Source organism: Protomyctophum parallelum, assembly GCF_964188405.1.
Source record: "Protomyctophum parallelum genome assembly, chromosome: 2".
Taxonomy (NCBI): Eukaryota; Metazoa; Chordata; class Actinopteri; order Myctophiformes; family Myctophidae; genus Protomyctophum; species Protomyctophum parallelum.
Window position 1 is genome coordinate 53,486,306 of NC_139699.1, and position 27,369 is coordinate 53,513,674.

A 27,369-nucleotide genomic window follows, 5' to 3' on the forward strand; every position below is an offset into this window, starting at 1 on the left:
CATACATGCACAAGGAAAGTATACAAAGGTGTAAAGTGCATCTTTTAGACTTTACATGGACACATTTTTTTTTAGATTGTACTTAAAGGATGGACATGACGTCCAATCTCTTATTGTCAGAGGTGGGTCATTCCAGATTGAACAGCCCTGAACTGAAAGGATGCTTTTACCAAAAGCGGTTTGCCGGTACGGCACTTTGCAGTCCCCTCTAGCGGTTGCCCTAGTGCTGATCCATCTATTAGACTTCATTTTTATGAATTCACTTAGGGGGCACAGAGCATGAAGGATCTTGTACAGAATACTAACCTGTTTAAAAACCTTAAAATTTGCAAAACTCAAGAAACTGTACCTCTGGAGGATATTACAGTGGTGATATGAGTGGGATTTCCTATCGAACACCTTTAGCACACTCTTGTATAGTTGTTTAATGGGTTTGAGAATTGTTATACCTGTGCAAGACCAGCTAGTTTGTGATAGGATCATGCATTGGAGATTAAAGTTTTGAAGGTTGAATTTGTTTGTGTTTGAAACTGTTTTCACGTTTTTTAAAGGTTAGGGTTGTGTGGCAGACACAGAAAGGAAGTTCAGCGAATTAGGGAGGGAGGGAAAGAGAGAGTATAGCTAATGTTAGATTTTCCTAATAACATATTTTGGACCATACTGTACATATTGGGTAAGCGAAACATGAATAAAGAACATGTTATGATCTTAGGGAACGTCCTACATCAGGATCCATTGTGCTTCTTTCATAATGCCCGCTCATGCTATGGGTGTTTTATGTTAACCATAGACTAAAGAAATAATGGACTTACTGTAGTCACCGTGTCATCACCCATTGGTTTGTGGAGTCCTGTCTTGAAACCTTGAAAGTGCAGGTTTTCAGAGTGGAAGCTCCCTGCTTATGTTTACCGATAGTCTGCAGTCAGTTCTAGGAAGTCACCCACCCTCACATTAATGTTACTGTGCCCTATAAGGACATGTACTGTATGTATGCTGTAGAAGTGCCATTGTATTTCACTAAATTATTTCTCCAACCTATATACTGTATGTAAGAAGACCTCTAAATGTTTGTCCAGGAGTGTACATGTTAAATATTCTTTTGTAGGACAAAAACCATTGACCACCACTCACTTGGTGGTCGAATTCAATATTTTTTGCACCACACATCCCATCAGGCCCTCCTCAGACACTAAAATACAATTTGTGAACCCCAAATTTGTCCCTTCCCTGCCATCGCGATTTATATTGAAAGATATATATATTTTTTGTGGCTTTTCAAGTATCAAGTGAAAATGGACAGGAAAGCGGGAGAGAGAGAAGGGGAGCAAAGGTCACCATGAACGGGACTCGAACACGTGGCACGCTGTCAGGCCAAAGCCTCTATGTGGCATGCACCTGGACCACTTGGCCAGCAGGCCCCTGAAATCACGATTGACCACAATATGGTCATACTGAAAATATATGACCATATTGAAACCCCCCTTTTTCAGCTTAAGAGCAAAATAAATCAACTCAATGGGAAATGTAGGGACAGGTCCCAGATATGGGTGCTCAAAGTAATAGGGTTGGCAGCAGGTCGAGGGATGGTGGTGTTATTTCATCCTTTCTCCTGCATCCCAGTTAAATTGTTCATTTGTTACGCGGTCCACTGATGATAGAAGCCTTGCACTTTCTTTTAAAATCTCAGTTTAGTGAGACAAATTGACGCATATAAAAGGCAAACTGTGAAATATAAACATATATCATCAACAGAGGTTGCCCACAAAGCTAAGTGGATCCCATCGGAACCCACTCACAGTTGGTTTAGGGACTTTGCCTGTCAACCATGTTTACAACATCAGAGCCAGGCAATCGTATCACATTATTCTTGTACTATATATATATAGAGAGAGAGAGAGAGAGAGAGAGAGAGAGAGAGAGAGAGTGGGGGGGGGAATTGCACCACTCAGTTCACACGTGTGTGATTTTTTCTTTTGTGATCGAAAAGGCATAGGCAGAAGCTTAAAGCTTATTAGTGCCTATCCTTATCTCAACGTATTCCAAAATACTGTTGAAGATATGCATAACAAACAACATATAAACAAAACAAACAAATGACATTTATAGAAGAATAGAAAATTAAACAAACCAAAAGCAAAAACAGAAAAACAGACAACGAGAAAAAACAAGGAGGAAAAAAAGACAAAACCAAAAAAAACAGACAAAGCTACAATGTTATACTAAGTCCAACACTATATGGCATAAACATAGCTCAGCTCCCCACTCATTCCAGGTTATATTTATGCAATAATTCCTGTTTGAGCCTCTTTTTTAATTGTTTTAGGTTGTTGCTTTGCTTTATTGGCTCAGACAAGCTGTTCCACAGCTTAACTCCATGAACAGAAACACACATGCTCTTTAAGGTTGTTTCAACACTTATTTGTTTGAAGTTTAGTTCCCCTCTCAGCTCAGTACATTGTTATTTGGCACATACATTTACTACAGGTATAGGGGATGCACTTCTATTAAACACAAACAATTAAGTGCCAACAGTAATGTTTAACAAAGAAAAGTCAGCGTATTTACTGCTATGTATGTAAACTGATGCAACACACACTGCATATTAATTTCAGTTGCGAAGAACTGGTAAAGTTGTTCAATTAATCAACTCTCCATTCTTAGGTTAATATGGAAGAGAGATTGAACATAATTTCCACAGTGACAGGACTTGTATCCACAACCCCCCATAAATTAAGACATAGAAGCAACCAGTCTTATAATTCTTATACAGACATTAAACTCTGCAATTGCTACCTCTACCCTTACATCTAGTATCTTTAACAAGTAGCAACTTCAATAAGAATTGGCCACTTGTATACCAAATACACACATACAAGAGACACGGTAATAATTCATTCACACATGCTTCTTAAATCGTTAATGCTTTTTTATCGCTTTACTTTTCTTCTTACTTATTTATTCATAGCCATTGATCCCTATGCTTATATATTTCCCAATACAGAATATTTAATTAACTGCTTAGATCTTATATAATATATATGTATGTATGTATATATATATATATATATATATATATACCGTATATATATATATATGCCCAAAATAGGGACACCAGGGTTAAATTGTTAAGAGGTATTAAAAAAAAGGTTTTGTCTCTGTTTTTGCAATTAATTCTGACTCTCACTTTGCACCTGCCATCTTTCATTCCTCTCTTTTTCTCTTTCCTGAACTAGTCCAGTCCATGTCCTCCTTTCTTCACTGCCCCCTGCCTCCTCCCCATTCTTCACTCTTCTGCATGACCAACTTTCTGTCAGCCCTTAATTGTGTTTTGATGTTCTTCTAGAGCTGCAATTGAGCGCCATTCATGCTTGCCAAAACAAAATAGAATAAGATATTTGTCAATTCACATCTTTGTTATGTCGGTCTCCTCTCTGTCATTCCACCACAGCCTAATTAATACTTATAATAATATTTTTACTGTGATTTTAAGTGATAAGTGATTGTTGTCCCATGCCCACGAGTTTAAGAAATACTATACTTTAATTAGGCTTTATTTCCCTTCTCCACAGGTGTAGCTGTCCATTTCAACCCACACTTAGCCTCGGTACCCACCCAGGCTTTAATTTGATCCCACACTCAACTCTTTTCCAACGTCTCTCTCCCCTTACTTCTCTTTTTTCACTAGAAGACTTGAGTGGGTGTGCAATGGTGCAGAAACATCAATGTAGGATGAGGCCACAGACCTCCCTTCCCCTCTGGGACCCATGTCACATGTAATCACTGTTATTTATAAGACAAACACACAGTCAGACAGACAGACAGACAGGCGCGCACATGCAAGCACGCACACACACACACACATACACACCGTCGTACCACTCAACTAAACTCAGCTAAGGGAGTAAATATTTGTGCTGCGCAAGCTCAGGCTGAGGAAAGCTCCTCAACATAGCACTTGCCACCAACCATGAAATATTCAGAGAAGAGGAGAGAGAGAGAGACCCAGCATGTAGAAGGAAACAATGGTTGGAGGTGCACAGGAGTAAGGAGGGGTTAGGAGAGCTGAGGAAAGGAATTGAGGGAGATTATGTAACGTTCAACACAGAATGGTTGGTTACAGAGTGAATGACAAGGCTGAAGGATCATGTAGAGAAAAAAAATCATACCTGTGTGAAGTGAGGGGTGCTAATATATTAAAGTCTAACTCGTGTTGATTAGGTGATGTAATGGTGATGTAAAACAAACAGTGACATAACAAACATTAAATTCTCTTTATTGTTAATGGCATTTAAACATTAAACCTGTATAAAAAAACATAGAAGAGAGAAATATATTCTAGCTAGTTGAGTGAATGAGGGCAGATACTGTAAATAGGAAAGTAGAGTAACGATACAGAGAGACAATCAGGGGGAAATGGCCAATAATGTAAAAAGGATAATAGGATATTGAGTGATTCTAATTACATTGATTGCAGGTGTAATAATGGTTGTCTAAAACTCTAATTGAAGAATAATTATTTCACATTCACGTGCACTCGTGCAGTGCCTTAAACTCGTTTTGCACAGTCAATTCTTCAGTGTACCTTCAGTTGAATTTCTACATTAAAGTCTACTCCTTGCGAGGACCCGGATTTGAATCTGACTCCTGCTTTTCTTCTATATCTCCTTTTCTATGTCTTTGGTTTCCTGTCTATACGCTGACCTATCTTGAATAAAGCATAAAAATGCAGAAACAAATGAATAAAATAATGATAAAAGAAGATGAAATGAAAACAGGTACACGCTGGAATTAATAACCTTAGTCAGAGTTGCCGCATGCCTCAGATCCTCGGGCTATGTGTGGTATAATAAGTTGCGTTGCGTTGCGTTTAATAAAATGAAATTAAACAAAAATAAAATGATTCACAGGAGGCAGGCAGTGATCACCCCATGTCTTGTTTTAACCCATTCTGACCTGAGATCAGATTCTAAAAATGTCTTCTACATCCTGACAGTTTTCCATTCTGACCTGAGATCAGATTCTAAAAATGTCTTCTACATCCTGACAGTTTTCCATTCTGACCTGAGATCAGATTCTAAAAATGTCTTCTATGTCAGTCGCTCTTCGATTTTTCAAAAATAGCAGACCTACAAGCTCGGTGGCGCGCTACAAGCTTGTAGATCTTCTATTTTTCAATAGCTAAAGCATGACATGACCCAAAATGGGTTAACTCTGGGAACAGTTATTGAACCAGTCCCAGAAGACACTTCTCATAATGTAATGCAAGTCATGGGATAGGGACTTATTCCAAAAGGTAAAGTAGCTACAGCTAAACTAGCTAGAGCTAAACTAAATACATTTGCACAAGGCTTGTGCTAATGTATTACCCAAATTAGTTATTAAAATAGTAATTTCAGTGAATGGATACATTCAGAGGTTGATCGTTGGATTCTGAATCCATTTCAAGTAGTCCGGCAGTCGAGGTGGACGAGTGGGAAATTTGGTATATAGTCTTTTTTATTGGTCTAAAATATTGTCTATATACAACATATATTCATGAATCCACTTGCTGACCGGCTGTCACTATTGGGCAATTTTGCCCAAATTTAGCCACTTTTTTTTATTTGTCATGACGTCTATGGCTTTTTAAAGCCCAAGGAGTGTTTTTTGTGCAAAACTAATGCTTGGAATGGATTCAGAATCATGAAAACCCCCTAGTTTGACATGTCACATGCTACTTAAAGCATAAGGAAAGTTTGACATTTTTGACAATTTTGCCTGCCATAGTAGGTTCACAAGAAACCCCAATAAAAAGAATTGCCCAATAGTGACAGCCGGTCAGCAAGTGGATTCATGAATGGATGTAGACAATATTTTAGGCCAATAAAAAAGACTATATACCAAATTTCCCACTTTAAACAAGAGAAGCCTGTCGGCTGCCGGACTAAAGCATTAGTTTTGCACGAAAAACACTCCTTGGGCAAAATGTGGCCATAGCCACTTGCCCAAATGACCTCATTACATTTGTGATGACCTCATCACATTTGTGATGACCTCATCACATTTGTGATGACGGCTATGGCCGTTTTAGCCGAAGGAGTGTATTTTGTGCAAAACTAATGCTAGTTTGACATGTCGCATGCTACTTAAAGCATAATTTTATATATTTATTATATGGGTTTTCAATGGTACCCCATGTTATTTGGATGACCCTGAGGATCATAACAAACCTACTATTGCTATTTATTTTGGGTCAAACCTTAGATTGACTAGCCTATAGGTAATTAAATGACCCCATGCAGCAGCCCTGAAGTTTCCTCCAAGCATTATCACTGTCACCCATAACCTCCCTATATACCATGAAGCACATGCTTTAATCAAACAATAGTGCTAGAGGGCACTAAAAGGTTACAAATGTTCATTTGTATTGGATTGAGTTACTCTGGTATTATTCAATATAGAGCAGCATATATTTGCAATATCAGTTCTAGCAGAGGGTTGAAGTAATGAAATGTGACATACTGGGCAACTAATTAGGGAACATAATTGGTCCTTAGTGACTTGAAGCAGTAATAACACTGTGTTGTGTTCCAAAATACAATCGAGTGAATGTTTGTGAATGATTAATGATGGAATACTGGCTCTTCCAAGCACATTGTCTAACACTAAAAAAATATATCCCCTTAATTGTTTCAAGTCTCACACCTGCGTATACTACTGAAGCCAAAGTAAAGAAATCAAACTAAAGTTATTAATGGCATCATTCATTGGAAAAAGAAAGCAATATCACTATGGAAGAGGTACTGAACTGAACAACTACATCATACATAACGTGCAAAACCAGTGGTGCAGCCAGCTTTGTTACCAGAGTGTTGCAAGGATTGCAAGAGACGTGTCACTTAACCTCTCGCTGTCCATGGTGCTGAAATACTTGTCTCATTGTGTGGTGACAGAAAACAAACGTGTGTGATGCAAACTTGTATTTATTTTCTTCATTGTATAATTAAAAACATTAAACAGATAGGCTATAGGGATACAGATGATGCTGTACAAAAACAAGAAAATTGTGGGTAGGCTACATCATAAAGAAATAAAAAAGATATTTCACTTTAAAAAAAAAACATATGCTCAGTATATACTGAGTATAAGTACAGTATATACTCAGTCTTATTTGATTCTTCTTTAACATTTTTAGTCCTCCAGGGAGTCCTCATTATTTTCCAAACAAATAAATAAAAATATAATCACGTATATTAGAAAGACAATATCAGTCACCAGAAAAAAGACAGGTGTTTTTGATGAATCTATCATGGTTAAAATGGAGTTTGAAGTTACAATGGGTTTGTATATGAAGGGGGTGGGGCAGCTAAAATTAATATCAAATATCTAAATACTGAATCGAGCAACTTAAAAACTGTCCGGGGTGTCACATATAAGACTGAGTAGACGATGAAATTACCGAATGTTTTTTTTTAAGTGAAATATCCCTTTATTCATAAAAAATAATCTTAAAATAGCTCATTGTGGGCTTGTAGTTCGATGCATGAAGGCCAGCAGTGACCAAAACATTGCCTCTAAAATAAATGTATTCTCTTGTACCGAGAAGATCCACAGTGTGTGGGCGTATTTATCTATTTTATTATTGATGTGCACTTGCCTACGCACCTGCTCCTAAACCTATACTCTAAGTGTGCGAAAGCTTTTCTATACAGTGGGATTGTAGATCAGCATTGGCAATGGAAACAAGTACGGTTAATTTAGTTCTTGTAGTCATAAATAACCTACAGTACAGTATGTATGGCCTACCTAAATCCTATGACATCTGAGCTGTGACCTTGGAGGCCTGGTGGTCATTATTTTAAGCAGTAGTACCTTTTTATTTATTTTTTACTTTACTCAAGTATTTCCAATTTTCTACTCCACTACATGTCAGAGACAAATATTTTGACTCCACTATAATTATATGAAAACTTGAATTACTAGTTATCTTATAGTACTATTTTTATTATTATACAAAACATACATTACAAAAGGGACATTCTGCATATTGAGTGCTTTCTACTTTTAGTAGGCCTAGGCCTATGTTTTAATAGATACCAATACTTTTGTAATTTTTTCACAAGTACATTTTGAATTCTGGACATTTACTTGTAACAGTATTTAATTTTCTACATCTCTGTAGTGATACCTTTACTCAAGTGAGTGAGTATACTTCTTCCACCACTGATTATAAGCTGTCCACTGAGGATCCCACTGGGCTGGTATTAGCACTCTGTCATGTCCAGATCAGAGTTCACACAGGCCATTAGACAAGACAGGCAGGGGTGTATGCAGTGCAGGGCGCAAACTGTCTCGGTGTCAGGATCACTTTGTCCTGCTGCTGCTTTTATCGCTGTGGCCAGCCCACAATTACTTTTCAACGATTTCCTGCTGCTTTCAATGAGCATTGCAGCCACTGCAGTGACTTGTGCAACTTAACATGACATAGGTATAGGGCCTACACAAAGATGTTTACTTTCAATCAATTAACAGGGCCAGTATAAGGCCTATAGATAGATAGATACTGTATATAGCTCAGCCTTAAGGACTTTTCCTTCCCTGAGGCCATACCAGAGCATTTTATTTTCTTTGGTTATACTATAGATACCCATGTATACCTGTCTAAATACTTCCTTAATGTCAACGAAGATTCGGCACAAACAAGGGACTAAATTCATTTCGCTCCTATGCCACCAAAATGTGGAACGCCCTACCAACAGTCATTAAGACATGCGAATCCCTTGACTTGATCCCCCACCCACCCTTTTTTCCCCTCACGGTATTTTTCCCCCTTTTTACCTCCTCTATGATGATTTCCTGTTTTTTGGCTATATAGAAGTGTATATTTGTACGTCTCTAAATGTTATGATGAATTGAAAATGGTGAACCCTCTTGTAAACAAGTGTAAAAATTGACAGTTTTTGTATTGAGTTGTATACTTGAAATGTACTGTAATTCTGCAAACTGTTAATAAATACTTCATCAATCAATCAATCAATAAAAAGATACATGAAGGCCTACATGACTATAAAGGAACCTGGGTTGGAGAAAATGGCCTTACATTGTTAATCATTTCAATGCCACCCAGTCAACACAGCTCACTGATTTTAGCCATCCTCTTTAATGGTTCTATCCATTCCTCTCCTCTCCATCTCTCTCAACCCCCCCCCCCCCCCCCCCACACACACACACACACACACACACACAACCTTGACTAAGGAATAAAAGCTTGTTAAAAAAATATAAATTCATTCTTTATCTCTTTATATATAGGCTATACTGATACAATTGTATCATCTATTCTAAACCGTCAATAAAAAGCAATATAGACCGCTCTGATTAATTGAATAGAAAAATTGAAAAAGTACCCCAATGGAAACTAGAAAAAGTGCCCTTCTGGGCACAGGTCTCCACCAGGTTATCCACAGATCCGTGCAGTTAGAGGTAAAAACACTTTTCGGCCAGTTATAGCGCCACCTTGAGGCTGAGTTGAAATTGTTCATGTGGCATTTCGTCCTGGGCCTAGTGGGAATGTGGGTGCACAATTTCACGGAAATCACGCGATGTGTTCATGATTTGCAGCATTTTGTTTGAAACTGAGCACTCCTGTGAACTTTGGAAGCCAATCTTAACCAATCAGGATGGAGTCTGATAAATGTGAAAGACCCGTTTAGTTGAATGGCTCTATAGAGACTGTGTACCAATTTGCGTGATGTTTGGACAAAATCTGTAGGTGTACTGTGCAAAAACTTGTTTTGCACAAAGCGGCCTCCTGGTGGCGCTATAACAGGCCGTTCTGGAAAGTTTGGGGCAGAGGTTCATCGTTGGCATCCAGGGAGTGTGTGTGCAAAATATGGCATCGACCGGGTTAACGGTGGCCGAGATTAGCTGTTCACGGACGGACGGACGGACACACACACACACGGACGGACGGACACACGGACGGACGGAGTGCAAAACATACTCTCCCCACATGCCTTCGGCCTGGTGGAGACAACAAGACAGGCTTTCTTGGGTTAGCAGACCTTGTATTGTGTAGGCTACTGCAGTACTTTCCTGTGTTTTTTTCTGCAAACTGTTGAGTTGCCTATATTTATTATTTAATCAATCAATCAAAGCTCACCGCCTAAAGTACAATATAAGTTCCAATAATAAATATATGAATATTTATGTAGGCTATAGCCTATGTGTTTATTTACAACAAAGAAATCTCCAGTTTCAGCGTGTGAAAAACTTAAATCTGCAATCTGCGCAGAGCACCATGCAGGGACAGAGGGGGGAGACCGAGAGATAGAGATATAGCCTACATAACAGCGATAGAGACAGAGAGAGGCGCACTGGTTTGAACCTAAGCCGACTCGACTCGAGGAATCTTCAAAGTTCAAATGGACAAGAACAATCATATCCGGATAGAAAACTAGGCTATGCCTACTGTAGCCTACGAGGTAGACATCCGCACAAACGGGATGTCTGGGTGCATAACCGAAGTTCGCTTATAGCCTATCCCTATACAGTTATTGGAGAGTCGGTTACATTCGACGGTTCACCAACTGACCAAGTCCAACATAACTGATTTCCGTACGTACCGTGTATCGGGGTTACTGGGTTAGTCATTGAAGATTTAAGTGTGCCTTGGACTGGTACAGGGTGCGCACCGATTTATCTTGAACTTGCTCCAGCTCATACACAGACAACGGCGCACCGACCACGGTAATCACTGCCGCTCACTGGTCGTGTGCGCAATGGCTCGGCGTTCCAGTCTCCTTCCTGGCGGGGATCGGGATGGTGATGATGGTTGGAAAACCAATTTCTAAGGATTCCACAGCATCGCTCTGAGCTTGGATTAATTACGGAAGCTACAGAAGCATATTTTCAACTAAAATCATTCTAGTTTGGCTGTTTGGGGATCTCTGTCCAGCATTAGACTTCAGCATTAACTTACTGGATGTTCGATTCAAACATGTCGAGTGGAAATTATTACGTAATTTTCTTCTTCTTAATTAAAAGTATCTTGTCGGACCCAGGTATCACAAACCAAGGTGAGTTTCAAGGGCATAGAACACATAGCTATATACAGTATAGCGATACAAAGTGACACTCTTACTATACATTTTACTTAGTTTGCAATAGTTTGAAGCTAGGCTACCTGTAACATGGTATACAGTCGTCATTATAAGTCTAAATAGCTATACCTGCCAAGTTCCAACTCTCCGTCCTTCCTAACACCGCAATAGAACTGTCAATTTACATTCTTCGATGTTCTATGGCTATACCAAATTACCAATTCACTTGAGATTGCAGAGAGATGGGCGGAATGAATCACCGTGCAGTGCGTACATAGTTCAAGAAAAGTATATAGCAAGCCTATCCTAACTTGATTTTCTTTGGTTACAATTAAGTGTTAGCTCTATATTCTGATAATACTCATAGCCTACAGAGTTTGTTCTGTTGTTCAGTAACAGCTACAGTAGGCTAGGGGCCGTATCCTCTCTTATTTAACAGAAAATGCATTTTCAGGTCGGAATACCAATTGTATCCATTCAGATTCAAGTTAAACAAGTGAAATTGGAAGTGATGACAGCGAAATTAGCAGGCAAAATTGGAACTGGAGCACAATAAAATGCCGATAAATGTGTATACTCTTTCCTCATTGGCTGAAATGTTGTCACCAGCTGGAGAGACAAGGAGACTCCTACTGAAAAATCTATAGCAATCAGAATTCAGAATCAGTTGCTTTAACCTTTCACTTATACCTTTAAATGTGTTAACTCCCTCAGTCATACTCATATATTATAAAGTAGACTATCTTGGAACAATGCTACAGAAAAAAATACTAAACAAAAAAGGTTATTTTTCACAAGTTCTACATAGCCTACTTCAAGCATTGTTCATCAATATATCTGGTAGGCTATGAGAGCGAGTTTAGCATTACATTTAGATATTTAGACATTCCTCTACATGTTTTCAGAGTATCCTCCCTTGCACATGCACACACATACAGGTGTTAGTGTTAAGTAAGCAGTTGACATCGAACTGTAAAATCTCTTGACATTTTCCTTGTGAATTGTTTGCGTTTAAAATGCCTTTCAAAAGGACAAATGTCTGACACTTTTATAAAGGGCTATAACCCCTTCATAATCTAAATATAATTGAATTGTGTGTGTGTGTGTGTGTGTGTGTGTGTGTGTGTGTGTGTGTGTGTGTGTGTGTGTGTGTGTGTGTGTGTGTGTGTGTGTGTGTGTGTGTGTGTGTGTGTGTGTGTGTGTGTGCGTGCGTGGGTGGGTAGTCGCGTACGACGCCGTACGTGCGTATGTCTAGGGCGGCTATGCATAATGCTTTACTTTAATAGTAGCATGACAGCTGAGCAGAATGAAGGCCAAATGCTCAGAGGGGATTCATACCTGTAATAAAGTTTGGTGATTAAATTCTGTGTAGTCCTACACTCTATAGAACATATATGTCCAAGTCCAACTCAAGGCCCGGGGGCCAAATCAGGCCCGTGAATTAATTATCTTTGGCCCGCGGGATGATATTTAATTAGTTTCAGAACATGCCGTTCATTTCAGCATCAAAATACCATTTGCTTGAATTATTTCATCTATTCAAGCTTATTTTGTGTGAAATTCATAAAGTGTCTCTACCTCTATAGCGTAACAATCATGCATGCCTTTTACACACTCATGTACCAAGTAGTACATACTAGTCAGTTTTACCCATGCACCTGTAGTTGACTAGGTGAAGATTTACCCAGGTAAAGGTAAACACATAAAACACTTGAAGTGTCCTTAAAGGAGAGACAGACATATACCATAGTGAGAATGAGATATTTGTATTTATTAAATTCTACATAGTTTTTTGTTGATCTTTTACTGTATTCATCATTATTGTTCACTGTTGTAATAATTCCCATGTATGTCATCTCAACAGGCCTTCTGGCATAGCCTACTTCTGTAGACATCCCTGGGTCCTGATTTGTCCTGAGAATACACTGTAGCAGATTCTGTCCACCTCGCTGTACACTGTGATTGCCATTCTCTGTTGTTTAGTGTGGTTATCATATAGAACAATACATACATCACCATCCTTTTAATTAAATAATATACAGTAAACATACATGCCTGCTGAAGGCAAAACATTTTTTTTTATAAATGTATCACAGTCAAATATATATAATTTCTATATTTTTATATATAATATCCTGTATTTCAAGGAGGAGGTTAATATTCCCATGGCCAATCCCTCAATTATTATGTAACAGAGACTTTTATTTTAGTATCAGTTAATTGTAAAATGTGTCCATAAAACGCCAAAGGTGCATTATACTTTCATGAGTACCAGCATTTTGTATGCTGCAAATATTCAAATGTGGCAGCCATGCAGTGACTGACAATAAAGTCACTGATGTAGAAAAACGTAGAAAATCAATAGAAATCAATGTTGATGAATAACAACACTATCATGATGGCTACACCACTCATCCTTAACATTTGTTGTTATGTCTACTACTGATTTTCAAGTCTGCAACACAATAAAAGTCTGGCTTCTGAAATGTCTCACCTACAGCAGTAGATCACTACAAAATAGTACTTATGTCCCATACTAAGGTGTGAGACCTTACATGTCATGAACCAAAATAATACAGTCATGATTGTATTTGTCCTGACAAAATAGATGTATAGACGGCAACAGTAATATTTCGCGCAACAATGGAAGTGCCCTTCTCAAAAGTGTGTGTGTGTGTGTGTGTGTGTGTGTGTGTGTGTGTGTGTGTGTGTGTGTGTGTGTGTGTGTGTGTGTGTGTGTGCGTGCGTGCGTGTGTTTAATACTTTATTTAGACAAAAATCTAAACAGCAGCACGGGAAGTACAGTAACTAACACCCGTAAGCTAAAAGGATAACACAACATAGTCCTGGGTCTGGGTCTTCCTTCCATTGTGGTGCGTGCCTGCCTGCCTGCGTGCATGTGTTTAGTAATTAAATGAGCGCTGTACATCATATTGAAGTGTGCAGCTTTGGGTCATATTCCCTGCCTCCAAAAATACTATAGTTGCTGGAACTGATTGATGTCTAACTGTGATTTTTTCCCCTTTCAATCTCTTTCAGTCTGTTTCTTATCATATTGCAAATCAATCAACAAGAGAATCAAGGAATGGAAACAAGGCCCCTCGGGCTTTTAGTGTTATTACTTTAGCATCATAACCTTTGACTACCAGTACTACCTGTACTGTTACCAAACTCAATCAATCAATTAATCAATCAAAAAGGCAGTTGTATTACAATTCACTCCTTACCAGCAGGGTATGAAAAGGGAGAGAGGGGATTTGCACCACTCGGTTCACACGGGTGCGATTTTTTATTAGTGTTTTAGCTCTATTCCGATAGGAATCATTGCTATAGAGTGTTTGTTCCGTAACAAGGGTCTCTGGGACTGTCTGTTGTCTTCCTGCCCTCGCATGAAATGCAGACCAGCCTCTCCTCCGTTGCGAAGTTATAAAGAACGTTTACCTAATCACCAATACAAAGGCGGCTTGTGTTATTAGATAGCCTACTTTCCTTAGTAGACACACTCTGAGCCCCCCACACGTATAAAATATCTTTTTTGGCCAGAAAGGGATTTCTTTTCAAAAAGAAAAATACTTTTAGTTACTCCACTGCGCCCTCTACCGATATTGCCAAGAGAAAACCTCATAGACAAGATTTTTCCTTCCGGTGAAAAGAAATCCCTTTCTGGCTAAAAAGTGCATTTTATACATGTGATGGGGGGCTCAGAGTGCGTCCACTAAGGAAAGTAGGCTTTCTAAGTACACAAGCTGCCTTTGTATTAGTAGGTAAAACATTCTTTATATTTTCGCAACAGAAGAGAGGCTGGTCTGCATTTCATGCGAGCGCAGGAAGAGAAGAGTAACATAGCTCTAATGAAGGCATTTAGAGCTATGGACCAGACTGAGCTACCCATACAGGATGCAAGATTAACAACAGAAATAATTGGAATTGATGACACAGGAATGAGCTGATAAAATTGGATCTGGAAACTATAATTGAAGCAGATTTAAATGGGCACTCTCTCCTGATTGGATCAAATTGGCAAGCCACCTGAAAATGTATTTATGTTTTTATTAAAGAGCTTCAGAGACTGAACAAACACTCAGTAGCAATGATTACTATCGGAATATAGAGCTTTAACTTTTTAACCACAAAATATCACTCACACTACTTTTAGGTGTATCTGTTTTGCCTCTTTGAAGCATGACTTTATATCTTGCTGGTGTTGTGTTGAAATGATCAGATCTGCAAGTACACAACGCTATGCGACACGGCACATTGTGAGCTCGTACTGTAGGTACTAGGCTATGTTCACTTTGTTCAGCGTGTGATGCTGTTGTTGTTGTGTATATAAATGAAGCATTACAGAAGTCCACCATAGGCTTGACAGGCTGACTGAGGACAGCTCCGATCTATAATTGATCTATAATCTTTTATTGGTGGAGATTGTAATTAACTGGGTGTGCGGAGACAAAGGAAATTGCACATTCATCATATAGAATTTGCTCAGGCTAGCTCTCTTCTGGCTTAAGCCGTGACCAGGATGTAGAGAATGCGGGAACTAGGTATGGGTCTTTTACCAAACGCACACGGATGAGACACACACAGACCAGATGTAGACACACTTGAATGCAGCATGTAGTGGATACTTGTGGTGTGAAGTGGGATTCATTGTAAAATACCTGGAACAAAAGTCTGAAGTCAAAGCTTTCCACGTTGTAGCCATGCTCTGTAAAAGTTTTGTCAGAGGTGAGGTCACGCATATTATTAGACACTAGACAGCTGTCCTTTTTTCTTTTTTTTCTATGAATTAATTTTCATGGAAATTGTATTTCAGTTTAGTTTTTCAGCATTTCGACAGATTAAAGGTTCCCCCTTAATGTTAGTAGTTTATCGTTGCTGAACACAGAATGCTCTACTACTTCACCTTGATGCCAAGCTGCTCATGCACTGATAGAGATGTCCTGAGCTGTTATTCCTCCATAGGTGCTATTTGAGAGCTCAGTCAGGTCTTTGTTGACAGCTTTATAACTGCAACTAACTGACTGACTCACTGACTGAATGATGAAGTGGGGGCCTAACAATGAACTAGCCAATCGCAGAGCAATCGTCCATCCAGGCTATGGGTTATAAAATAGTCTATACCAGTAAGACGCCCTGAGGACGAGAAGCGACTGACACAAAAGAGCTTCTAAATACGGCACAGTTAAGAACCAGGAGTTAAACTAATAAGCTGGTGTCCGTGACGTCAGATGTAGAGTTGCTGGCCGGCTCCATATATGCAGATCTAGGTGATGATCCAGGTGTCTTCTCCATGTGTGGCTATCCAGGGTTTGATGAGGTCAGTGTCGTGATCTTCATATATCCAGGTGATGATAGTCAGCTCCACATATGCAGATCCATGTGTACTGTCTTGCAGTTAGAGTCCTGAAGAGGTGAAATATATTATACCATTCTGTTGAGCTGGTCGAGTCATCATTGTGATGTCATAACAGGTCAGCTATATCAATATAATGGAACCAATATAGGGGTTTGATGAGGTCAGATCAACATATGGAATAATTCTGTACTGGCCATAAATGGAGCGTGTCTTGAGTGTACAGGGTTTGATGAGGTCAGATCAACATATGGAATGAATTCTGTATTGGCCATGCATATATGGAGCGTGTCATGAGGCGTGACTGATGGTCTGACTGACAGGAGATGCAGGTTTTCATAGTATACCACATTTCTTATGAGTTCATTACTACAGTGAGTATTATAAAAAAAAATTTCACTTAAGTTTTATTGATGAAAAGACAAAGACAACCCAAAAAAAGACAATACGAAAAAAGAAAAGGGAGAAAAACAAAAACAAGGCTGCATTTTTCATATTACAGGATACATTCATTGAAATCCTCATACATTATCGCTAGGCTGAAAGAAGAGATCCCACTTTTTATTTAACGTATCCTAGTAGTCTAAGTATGAATGTTAGTTTTTCCATAACATACAGTTATACACCTCAGTAATGTCCATCCAATGTTCTTTCGTTGGTGGGTCCTGTTGGTTCCAGCGTCGTGTGATTGCTTTCTTACTTGTTGCTAAGAGGATCTTGATTAAACATGTATCATGTATTAGAAACTCTTCAGGAAAAACACAGAATAGTCTCCAAGGTGGAGTGGATATCCTGGACAAGTCCAGAATATATGAGCGTGGCCCGCCTCCTTGTGGCCACACTGTCTCCAGCATGGCTGTTCTGTTTTCAATTGTCTTGACTTAATTTTAGGTGTTATATAAAATCTCATTAGGTTCTTCCAACAGAATTCTCTCCACATTCTTGAGTTGGTAGACGTAATTTGTGTTTTGCACATATTTACCCATTCCTCTGTACTACAGTGAGTATTTCACTCGCATATGCGAACCGAAACTATTTACAAGCACAATAGTGTGGTACGAGGCGTCAAAAAAACAGCTCCCGTAGGATTTTTGTGCTAAAATTGATTTTTTTTGCAGATCTTGGTTCTATAGGGTCCAAACTACAGTATGAGAAAATGATGGGGTTCAAATTTTCCCGACCCCCACCCCGTTTCTGGGGGGGTCATCTATTTGGGACCTCCCAGAACAGTATGCCAGCCAGTTAATGTCCGATTTTCATAATATTAGAATTGTTTAGTATGTTTTAAAACATTCTGATTTGATTTCTTAAACTTTTAAAGTGGTCAAAATAATCTTTTTTGACTTTTGGTAGGGGTGTTTCCTCACCTGGGACCTCCCGGACTGACCCCTGGGCCTATCCCAGTTCTCATTACATTCCTTGCTCTGCTCCTGCTCCAGAATAACGTCAAATTAGATCATAAATGAAGCATAAAAGTATTTGTAGCTGGGCTCTGATATAAAAAAAATAGTAGTAGCCAATACCAGGGGTCTTCCACAGGGGGCCCATGACCCCTAGGGGGTCCTCAGAGTTACTATACAGGGGCCCACCAAATCATTGTAGGATAGGAACTTTTTTCTTTTTTTACATTAAACCACTTGAACCATAGCATCCCTTTTCCAAAGAGAACTTTAGCCAACAATAGCTGATCTACAAGGTTGTAGTTTGAGCTTGTAGATCAGCTATTTTCAAAGTAAGGTGCCTCAGACCCAAGTGTAGCAAATATTGCTGTTAAATAAAGATCAGCCAAGATCAGCCAGGCTGCTGCTGTCTTTCTCTTTTCTCTTTGTCTTTCTGTTGTCGCCGTCAGTCAGGTGACTGGGAGGGCTACTTGTCATCCTTAGAGGAACTCATCAAGTATTTCTTTGCTCGTGATCTCCTTAAATATGCTCGACTGATGACAGTCTATCTTGCCCAAATGAACACTCTTGAACAGGATGACCCAGAAACATGGAACGCACTGAAGTCAGGTGAATTTGTGGTGGCAAAGTCAGAGATACCGTTCACTCATCTCTTCACAGATCAAGCCCTTGAGCAGGAAATCAAGAAGCTAAAGGGACATGGTGGGATGGTTGGACTCAGTAGAGATGAAGCAGCTCTGGACCGACTAGTCACTACCACACCTCATCTTTCTGGTCTAGTGAATCAGTACCTCAACAGCTTCCCAAAAGCTTCCAGGTCTTCAAGGAAAGAACATTATCAGCTCTCAGGAGATATTGCATTGAGGTCAAGAGAAAATGCTCTCAAGCAATGTAAATTGATTGAGTTGCACTGTGGAGGCAATCTGTTCAAAGAGAACACACCATTGAAGAGTCTGGTTTCATCAGCGCTTGTGTCAGATGGGGCAAAAACTGACATTCTTCCTGGGCCTACACAATTTTCCTGGGCCTACACAATTTATCTGGTGCTGACTGGGTAGGAACATTTGTTGGAATCTCCAAGAAGACATGGGTCAATGCCTACTTGAGGCTTGATGATGATGATCCTGCCATTAACTGCTTCAAGGACCTTGGAATGGGTTCCATTCCTCCTGAGCTTGTTAACGGCAAGCTTTCCTCACCATTGGAGCATTTTGCATGCCGTATTTACAGTCCAAAAGGTCCAACAACCTTGCCATTACTAGATGGGAACTATTTCGGTCAAAGAACTTGGAGGGTGAGATGCTACCTCCCACTCGTGTTGCACTGCTACCACATATCCTCTGTGCCAACTACGTCACAATGCGGGATAAGTCATTCATACCTGACAAATTGCCCTGAGCTTCCACCAATCGAACAAAATGGATGGAATTCAGATAGTGGAGGGTATGTTCCAGTCAGGTGTCTTGCCCTCCCTGCTCCAAAGGCAGTACTTGAGCTCATCACATGTGGTTGCAAAGCAGGTTGCAAGCTGCTCAAACAATAACCTGCCTTGCACTCCTCTCTGCAAATGCTATGGTGGAGACTGTGTCAACACTATCAGGGAGGACATTCAAGATGATGATGACGAAGATGAATAGATCCTGCAAATAATGTATTGTAGGCATAATTGACCATGGGCTCTTTAAGAGGATAGGGGTGTGTGTGTGTGTGTGTGTGTGTGTGTGTGTGTGTGTCTGTGTTGTGTTGTTAGTGTGAGTGCAGTGTGTGAAATAAATGGACACGTTCTGCATGCCCAAAGTGAGAAGTTGCAATACCTTTATTCCCTGCAGTAACATCTGTCAACAATAATGGTAGAATACTAATAAACTATCAAAGTACTTTCAAAGGTACATAAACGCAAGATATTCTAATAATATTCGAAATACTTGCAAATCACATATATGGGTGCAAGAATAGGGGCAAAACTAGTCCCAGCCCCCTGTGGAAGACCCCTGGTATTAACTACTACTCATTTTTGTAAACTTTTAATGCTTAAATTATTATCTAATTTGACATTGTTCTGGAACAGGAGCAGAGCGAGGAATGTAATGAGTACTGAGATGTGTCCGGGGGGCCCCGGGTGAAGAAAGACCCCAACCAAAAGTCAGAAAAGATTATTCTGGCTACTTTCAAAGTGTAAGAAATCAACTCAGAATATTTAAAAACCTATAAAACAACCCTAATATTATGAAAATCGGACATTAATTGTCTGGCGCCACCAGGAGGCAAATTTGACTCCTACAGATTTTGTCCAAACATCACGAAAACAAATACACATTATCTCTGTCATGTGATCAACACGGTTCTGTCCGACTTTTCATATTCCATCCTGATTGGCGAATTTTGAACATTTCTGATCCGCAATAACCTACCTGACCTGACGGAGAGCACCTTTTCTAGTTTCTAATCATACTCTCTCTCTATACTCTCTTTTAGTGGTTCTGTTGGACACTACCACAGTCCTCGGAGAACTAGACTGGAGGACCTATCCTGTCAACGGGGTGAGTGATAATGACATATTTCTACGGCTTTTTTGGCAGAGGACATGCAACACAGGTCTCCAATCAGAATCGGATTATGTCATTATGTAATCAACGCACTATCCGGTCACACTTAATTTGTCCCCCTCAAATTTACGTTTTCGTTTTCCCAGTCAGACAAAGTCAAGTTCAAGGATGCCTTATTCATATCTCTCCGTGCAGGAAAATACACCTTTACTTCTCCAAGGGTGCATTACAATAAATGCATGGAATCTCCCTATGTACGTCTGTTATTCACATATCTCCCTATGTACGTCTGTTATTCACATATTTTGACCAGCTGCTGTGTAAGCACTCTCTGCAGTGCTTTCACGCCCACTTGCTGTAGTTGAGACCTATGTTTCTCATTGGCTGTACTGACAACCTATCGTCCTGATTGGCTGCCTCGTCTCTAGGCAACCACACACCTTTTGCCTCTAGCTATGGGATATATAGCAGCAGCTGGTAATTCATTGATGTCATCAATTCTTGTTTCAGAATATTTTGATTTAGTCTAAATCTTTTGAATAACACACCTTCAGAAAAAAGGAGGAAAAAAGGCATTGAAGTAATTCCTTGGCTTACTGACAGCATGCACAAGAAACTTGGCGCTGATTGGTCCAGCGGTTTGCATGAATAGACCAGGAAAAACAAACAAATAGACAGACAGACAGACAGACAGACCCATTTGGAGACGCCTCGCCTCTAACAGAGCCAAGCCATAAAAAAAGTAACTCTCTGTGTGTGGCAGCTGCTATCTCTCCTCTTGCCACAGCATGCTGGCAAAGCTGCAATGTGTACATGGAAGACAATGGAGGCAGCAGGTCCCACTTTTAAGTCATCCTACCTCTGCGTGCCAGCGTTACACTGATGACCGCCAGGGAGAGAGAATTGGAATCCTTGCAGGAAATTCTTTACAGTCAGCTGAAAAACAAAGTCAGACTGTATTGAAATTGATGAAAACACAAACATGATGTTGTTGGGGAATTGGGAATATGTATTTATATGTTTATGCATTTTTGACCATCATCATCATGTAGTTTGTGGACCCTGGACCGTTGTGAGTGCTAGGCCATAGCTCAGAATAGTTACCAGTCCTACTTTTATGTGACTTTGAAAAAAACTGTGACTGTATTTTGAAAAATGTACAGGTGTAGTAAGACACACTGTAGCTTTCTCTTCCAATAATTGTTTCTCAAAAATATTAAAGCACTGGGCAACTCTTTGGTTGAAAAAGAGTAAATAATTGTGTTACATCATTTTAACCCCTTTTTGCGATATTCACAAGTTGTGGCAGTCGTTCAAAGGTAGAGCAGTCACCTACTCGGAAGGTTCATTCCAACCTCCTCTTGGCATCAAGTCAATGTTCTCTTGAGCAAGACACTGTTCGATAACTTGCTCCTAACAGTTCCAACTACTTGACTTAAGCTGTGAATAGGTTTGTAGATCGACTGACATGAGCAATATGCCATTGATAATCTCACTTTAGCCTTGCTGGCACTTTGTAGCCTGGTTTTAGCCTAATTCGCTGCATTCCGTGATTTGTTTTGTCACTTGCTACTATTGCTAGTCACTATAGTCAGTCTGGAAAGTCTCCTGTTTGACTCGTATTTCATAACGTCACCTGTTAGCCACGTTGTTACTTGTTGCTGATATGTCGTCAGCCAGCGCCACTCTGTACATGATTTTCTCACTGTTGAAACAAATTGTCCCAGTTCGAGACTTGAGAGTAAAAAGTAAACAAAAAAGTAAACACTGATTTGATTCAGTAGTCCACTATGTCACATTCAGTAGTACAAAAAACTGACGGCTGCGTAGGATGAGTTTAGTGAATGATACGTACGTTGCAGGGCAACAGCAGTAGCTGTGCAGTGTGCATTGATGCGATGTCAAACTGGTGTTTCTTCCCCCAACCCACACACCACAGATCTATCAGAAGCCCCGGGTCGATTTCTACCTTTTACCGCCTACCTTGGAGATAGGACCCTTTCCAGACTGATATATGCAGTAGCGACGTGATAAAACAAACTACGGAACGCAGCCAATCAGGCTGGAAACCAGGCTAGGCACTTTTGGGACATTGCACTATTTTCCTCTTTATATAAAGGATTGAGCTGATGGGCTTTAATATTTTAGTGTCCATTAAAAAATACACATATTGACACCCATCACCACCCACCAGGCAAACCAGGCATACTTAATGAACTGGTGGTCGTGTCCACATAAAAGCATGATTTTAACAAATACTGTACACTTTTTGGAAAAAAGTTCTTCCTCCTAATAATACCCGATGATCATGTTTTAGGGTGGCTATTCAAAAATAATAGATACAAGCTCACAGCTAAAAATCTTGAAAGTGTGAGACTGAGGACTACTGATTTAGAAGGCATTTGTAGGATCAGCCTCAGGTCTTAACCTCTATGAAAGTGCAAACTAACTGATTACAAACAGCAATGATTTCATTAAAATAGTTTAGATTTTATAATTGCAGAACGTCGTTTCCAACCGCTCATGACAGGTACTCGGTCATTTGACTGCTGCAATAAGCTTCACTGCAGCGATAAGTAGTTCCATATCCTGTTGCTCCTCAGAACCCTTCAAACAAAGTGTGATGTTTTGTTCTCTGCCCTAAACAGCAGCAGATCCCTGGGGTGCACTTTGGAATACTGCCGTGCACTAGAGTGACAAATCACTGTTTCCTCTCATTTGCATGCATAATGGCGCTCCACTTAGTTAGGGCTTATATTATAGCAGTCATTCCAAATCGTATCAAAGGAGTTGATGGGGGAAGATACACAGTAACATCAGTGTTCATTTAACTCTAAGAGTGTAGTAGTGCAGTTACAAATGATAAATGTTTTTATTTTTATTAAACTGTTTATGTCCAGGGTGTTCTCCTAATCATAAATAAGAATATGTTCTATTACAGTATGTGACAGAGAAGCCCAGCATTTAACTAGAGATATTTGTCCTGTCGAAGGCTGAAGACTATGTTTTCGCTCCTGTCCTTCCGTGTATGTGTGTGTGTTAGTCTGTGTGTGGGCAATATGGGAACCCATCTGCAAAACAAAGGGAAAACAGCACCCTCTTGGAGTCTCGAGAGACTAGTGTGTGGGCAGCTAATCTCCGGCACTTTGCACACATGGTTTGCGAGAGGGACCCGTTTTGCACGAAATGCCACAAATCATGAATGCAGTGTCCGATTGTTGTGAAACTTTGCATGCAGACTCCCAGTAGGGAGTAGGCTAAGGAAGAACCGCCACGCTGCATTTTTAAATGTGACATGCGGGCCGTTGGGATCGCGGCACACTTGGGCTACCGGCCAAGGTGCCTGGACCGCTGAGCCACGGCCCAGGCCATTTTGCATTTTCATCAAAACACACTGCTACTAACTCCAAAGATCACAGAAATCGTTACAGATGAGCCCTAGCATCGCGTGATCAATATATTAGTCAGATTTAGATTTTTTTTATTTCATTCCGAATGGTTATGACTGACCAAAGCACACTTTATTAGCTTTAATTGTATTCTGTCTTAGTGAGGTATTGCATGAATAAATTTAATATATTTATTTCACCGTGGCAGACAATGCATACATTTGATGTAGCCCTTGAGGCAAATCTATAATCCATTATGAATTCCTCCCACTCCAAGTGTCCTCAAGGCCACTGTTTCCAGTGTTATTTTTTTAAAGCATTCTTATTGTGTGTGCTATAATGCTGTAGAATATGTCAGGAGATTGTATCATATGAACCATAGTATGGAGGCTTTATGAACCAGCAAAAGGAAAATCCTAACCTTTCTTTGCTATTACACTTGAAAGGACCACAATGGAAATAAGCTCTCAAACTTATTTGAGTTTGAGCCTTTTTGACAGATACTGTAGGCTATGTACAAATAATATATAATCATGACATGCATTATGCATTTTGTCAGTTAATCAATCAAAGAGTGTTCCTTTTGAATGTGAAGATATAATATTAGTTAGTTGGACTAATATAATATCCCCACATTTAATGCATGTTTTTAAATTTTCCATTTAGAACTTACTGAATAAAATCAGCAAATCTGAAACTTATTATACTTATGTAAAAGTTATGTTGGGAAAAATGTCAAAAAGTTATATTTTTTATAAATAGTAAATCTACAAGCGCACAGCGTGTTGCATCATGATACGTTGTGAGCTTGTAGCAGGGTTGGACTGGCCACCGGGCATACCGGACATTTTCCCGGTGGGCCGCGACCGTAGGGGGTCGCCATGATTAATTATTTTTTTTGACAGGTAGGCAGGCCAATAGGCGGCAGGCCACCAGGAAAGGTCCAGTGCCACTGTGCCATCATGATAATTTCACTGTACCTGTATCAGTGAGTGACAAATAAACCCTCTACAAAGGGTTGTGTAGTTGTCTGTTGGTTTGTATCATTTAGGCCTATGTTGTTCTGTAAAAGTGGTGGTATTAGGGCTTGTTTGTTTGTGTGTGCCGCGACAGAGCGGGCGGTAGAGTTTCTGCTATCTGCACGCTGGTTGTGGTGGGCCGGTCTGGGCCAAATTCACGCGAAAATGCCCGGGCCGAATTTCTGTCCCAGTCCAGCCCTGGCTTGTAGATTGGCAATCTTCACTATGTGTCATACAACAAGGTATACAGGGCGTCCTAGTGTTGCTTTGCACTGTAACACTTGCATCGTTACAACAGGTCCCATCATAGACTTCTCTTTATTATAAAATCACTGGCAAGACGTCCAAATGATACAGGGGAGTATGATTGATTCATCATTTCACCCCTTGGCTGTCCCATAGCACTAATTTAGATAGCTTAATTAATATTAGATTAAATGTGTTAGCACGCTCAAGGTTAAGTTGTATTTAATAATTTATATTTGAGAACACTAACTTAATTATTTCAATATCCTCCCAGGCTTAACTAGTTCTGTCCTCTGTGTGTGTGTGTGTGTGTGTGTGTGTGTGTGTGTGTGTGTGTGTGTGTGTGTGTGTGTGTGTGTGTGTGTGTGTGTGTGTGTGTGTGTGTGTGTGTGTGTGTGTGTGTGTGTGTGCGCGTGCGCGCGCGCGTGCAAGCAAGTGATCGAGTGCAAGAGAAAAGAGAGCGATACATCTTAAGTGAAAGTGGCACCGCTTGGGTGACATTAATTATTCTATTATGCTTTCAATCTATTTCATTATTTTATACTAACGCTACACAGTCAATTGTAACGCAAAGTATCCTTACGAGTAGATTGTTACACTCTCGCTGGGAGGAGATTCGGCCAAGACTTTTCAATGGATTCTATTACTATGCTAAATAACAAAAATCTAACTCTTGGAAAGGCATCTTTTTCAAGATGGCTCCCTGCTCATAGGCATTTTAAGCATAGAGTATTAAAAGGATAGAGACCGAACCGGAGTGTTAGCCCCGCCCCCTGCTATTAATTTCAATGGAAGTTTCTCAGTGGCGTTTTGAAGCACCCAGGAGACTGCCGGAAGTACAATTATAACTCAATGGCTCGAGTAAGCGGAAGTTAAGCCCGGACCTCAAATTTGAGGAGTTCCATACACATGGAAAGAAGGGTCATGCCATTCAGGGCCCTTCATGCAAGTGCCTTCCTCACTTTCAGATCTTGCTCAGTTGAGTTGACCCATGAGCCCAGGTACTTGAAGTCCTTGACTTCCTTCAGCACAGTGCTGTTGTGAGAGGTGGATGTTCCGGTGAGATGTTATAGGTGATAACCTCAGTTTTCTTGGCATTTAGCCCAAGGCCAACATTGGCACACTCCAGCTCCACTGTTCAGGAGTTCCTGAGCTTGTTCCACGTTGTCGGAGAGCAGGCTGATGTCATCCGAATAGTCCGGGTCTGTCAGGACCGTAGGCCTTAAGGATCTTCACCATTGTGCCTCTGTGAATCGAGTCAAATGCCTTTTTGAAGTCGATGAAGCAGAGTACAGCAGTCAAGTTATCCTTCTTCACCTCCTCAATCATTCTCCTTAGTGCCAAGATCTGTGCTACGGTAGTTCTCCCCTCTTTGAACCCATTTTGGTTCTCCCTCAGGAGTGGGTCGATGGCATGCCGTATCCTGTTTAGTATCATTCGGTTGTAAACCTTTGCAGTGATACAAGTCAGGCTGATGCCTCGGTAGTTGTCTGGCTTTGAGTGTGTGTGAGGGCGTGTGTGGGTGTCCATCCATCCATCCATCCATCTTCAACCGCTTATCCGTAGTCGGGTCGCGGGGGCAACAGCTCCACCAGAGAGCTCCAGACTTCCCTCTCCCGAGCAACATTAGTGACTTCCTCCTGGGGGATTCCGAGACGTTCCAAGGCCAGTGAGTCGATGTATTTCCTCCAACTGCGCCTTGGTCTGCCCCGGGGTCTCCTCCCAGTGGGACATGCGTCGAGGACCTCCCTAGGTGTGTGGGTGTGTGTATTCATATGCAGTCTCCTTGATCTGTTGTCTATAATCTTCCTGACCTTTGACAAATTAGACATGGCTTTGTTTCTTCTCTCTCTGAGCATGTTCGCTGAGTCCTCAATATGTCTGAGTCTGACATGGCTACGTTTTCAAGCTTTGAAGGGCAAGTGAGAAAGCGCTAGTTCTGTCAATAAAATGTTACCGCTTTTGAACTTCTAATCATGACTCCTTTTTAGAGCAGAGCAGACAAATGACTGGGTGATGTAACAACTGTGAAAACAAAAGTAAGACGGCCTCTTTCTAAGGTCTGGGTTCTAGGGCCAATTAAATAGGTATGTCAATCTTTTCTCATTACCATGCTTGCAAGTCAGCTACAGTAGGTAATATAAGCTACATGTCAATACTGTAACATACTTTTTTTCATCTTGCTCTTTAATGTTGAATTTTTACTACAGCAGTTCTCCTTTTTTGTTTCAGTTTCACATTCAATTGTCCATATTTAAACAGGGTAGATTTTGATTTGAACATTGGCCCGGTTTCTCAAAGGACACCTCTTACACCATGGTGTAAGAGGTAT

General features: G+C 40.2%; 1 protein-coding gene across 2 annotated transcripts in view; it reads left to right on the plus strand.

The window, feature by feature from the left end:
* The first annotated feature begins 10,627 nt into the window (after positions 1 to 10,627).
* The window catches only part of epha6 (eph receptor A6), a 69,508-nt gene continuing 52,766 nt past the window's right edge, over positions 10,628 to 27,369 (plus strand). For both annotated transcript variants that reach the window (XM_083759704.1, XM_083759705.1), the window contains exons 1-2: positions 10,628 to 11,057; positions 20,313 to 20,377. In XM_083759704.1, coding sequence (XP_083615830.1) covers positions 10,964 to 11,057; positions 20,313 to 20,377 — 159 coding nt within the window. In that variant the 5' untranslated portion in view covers positions 10,628 to 10,963. The remainder of the gene's footprint in view (positions 11,058 to 20,312; positions 20,378 to 27,369) is intronic.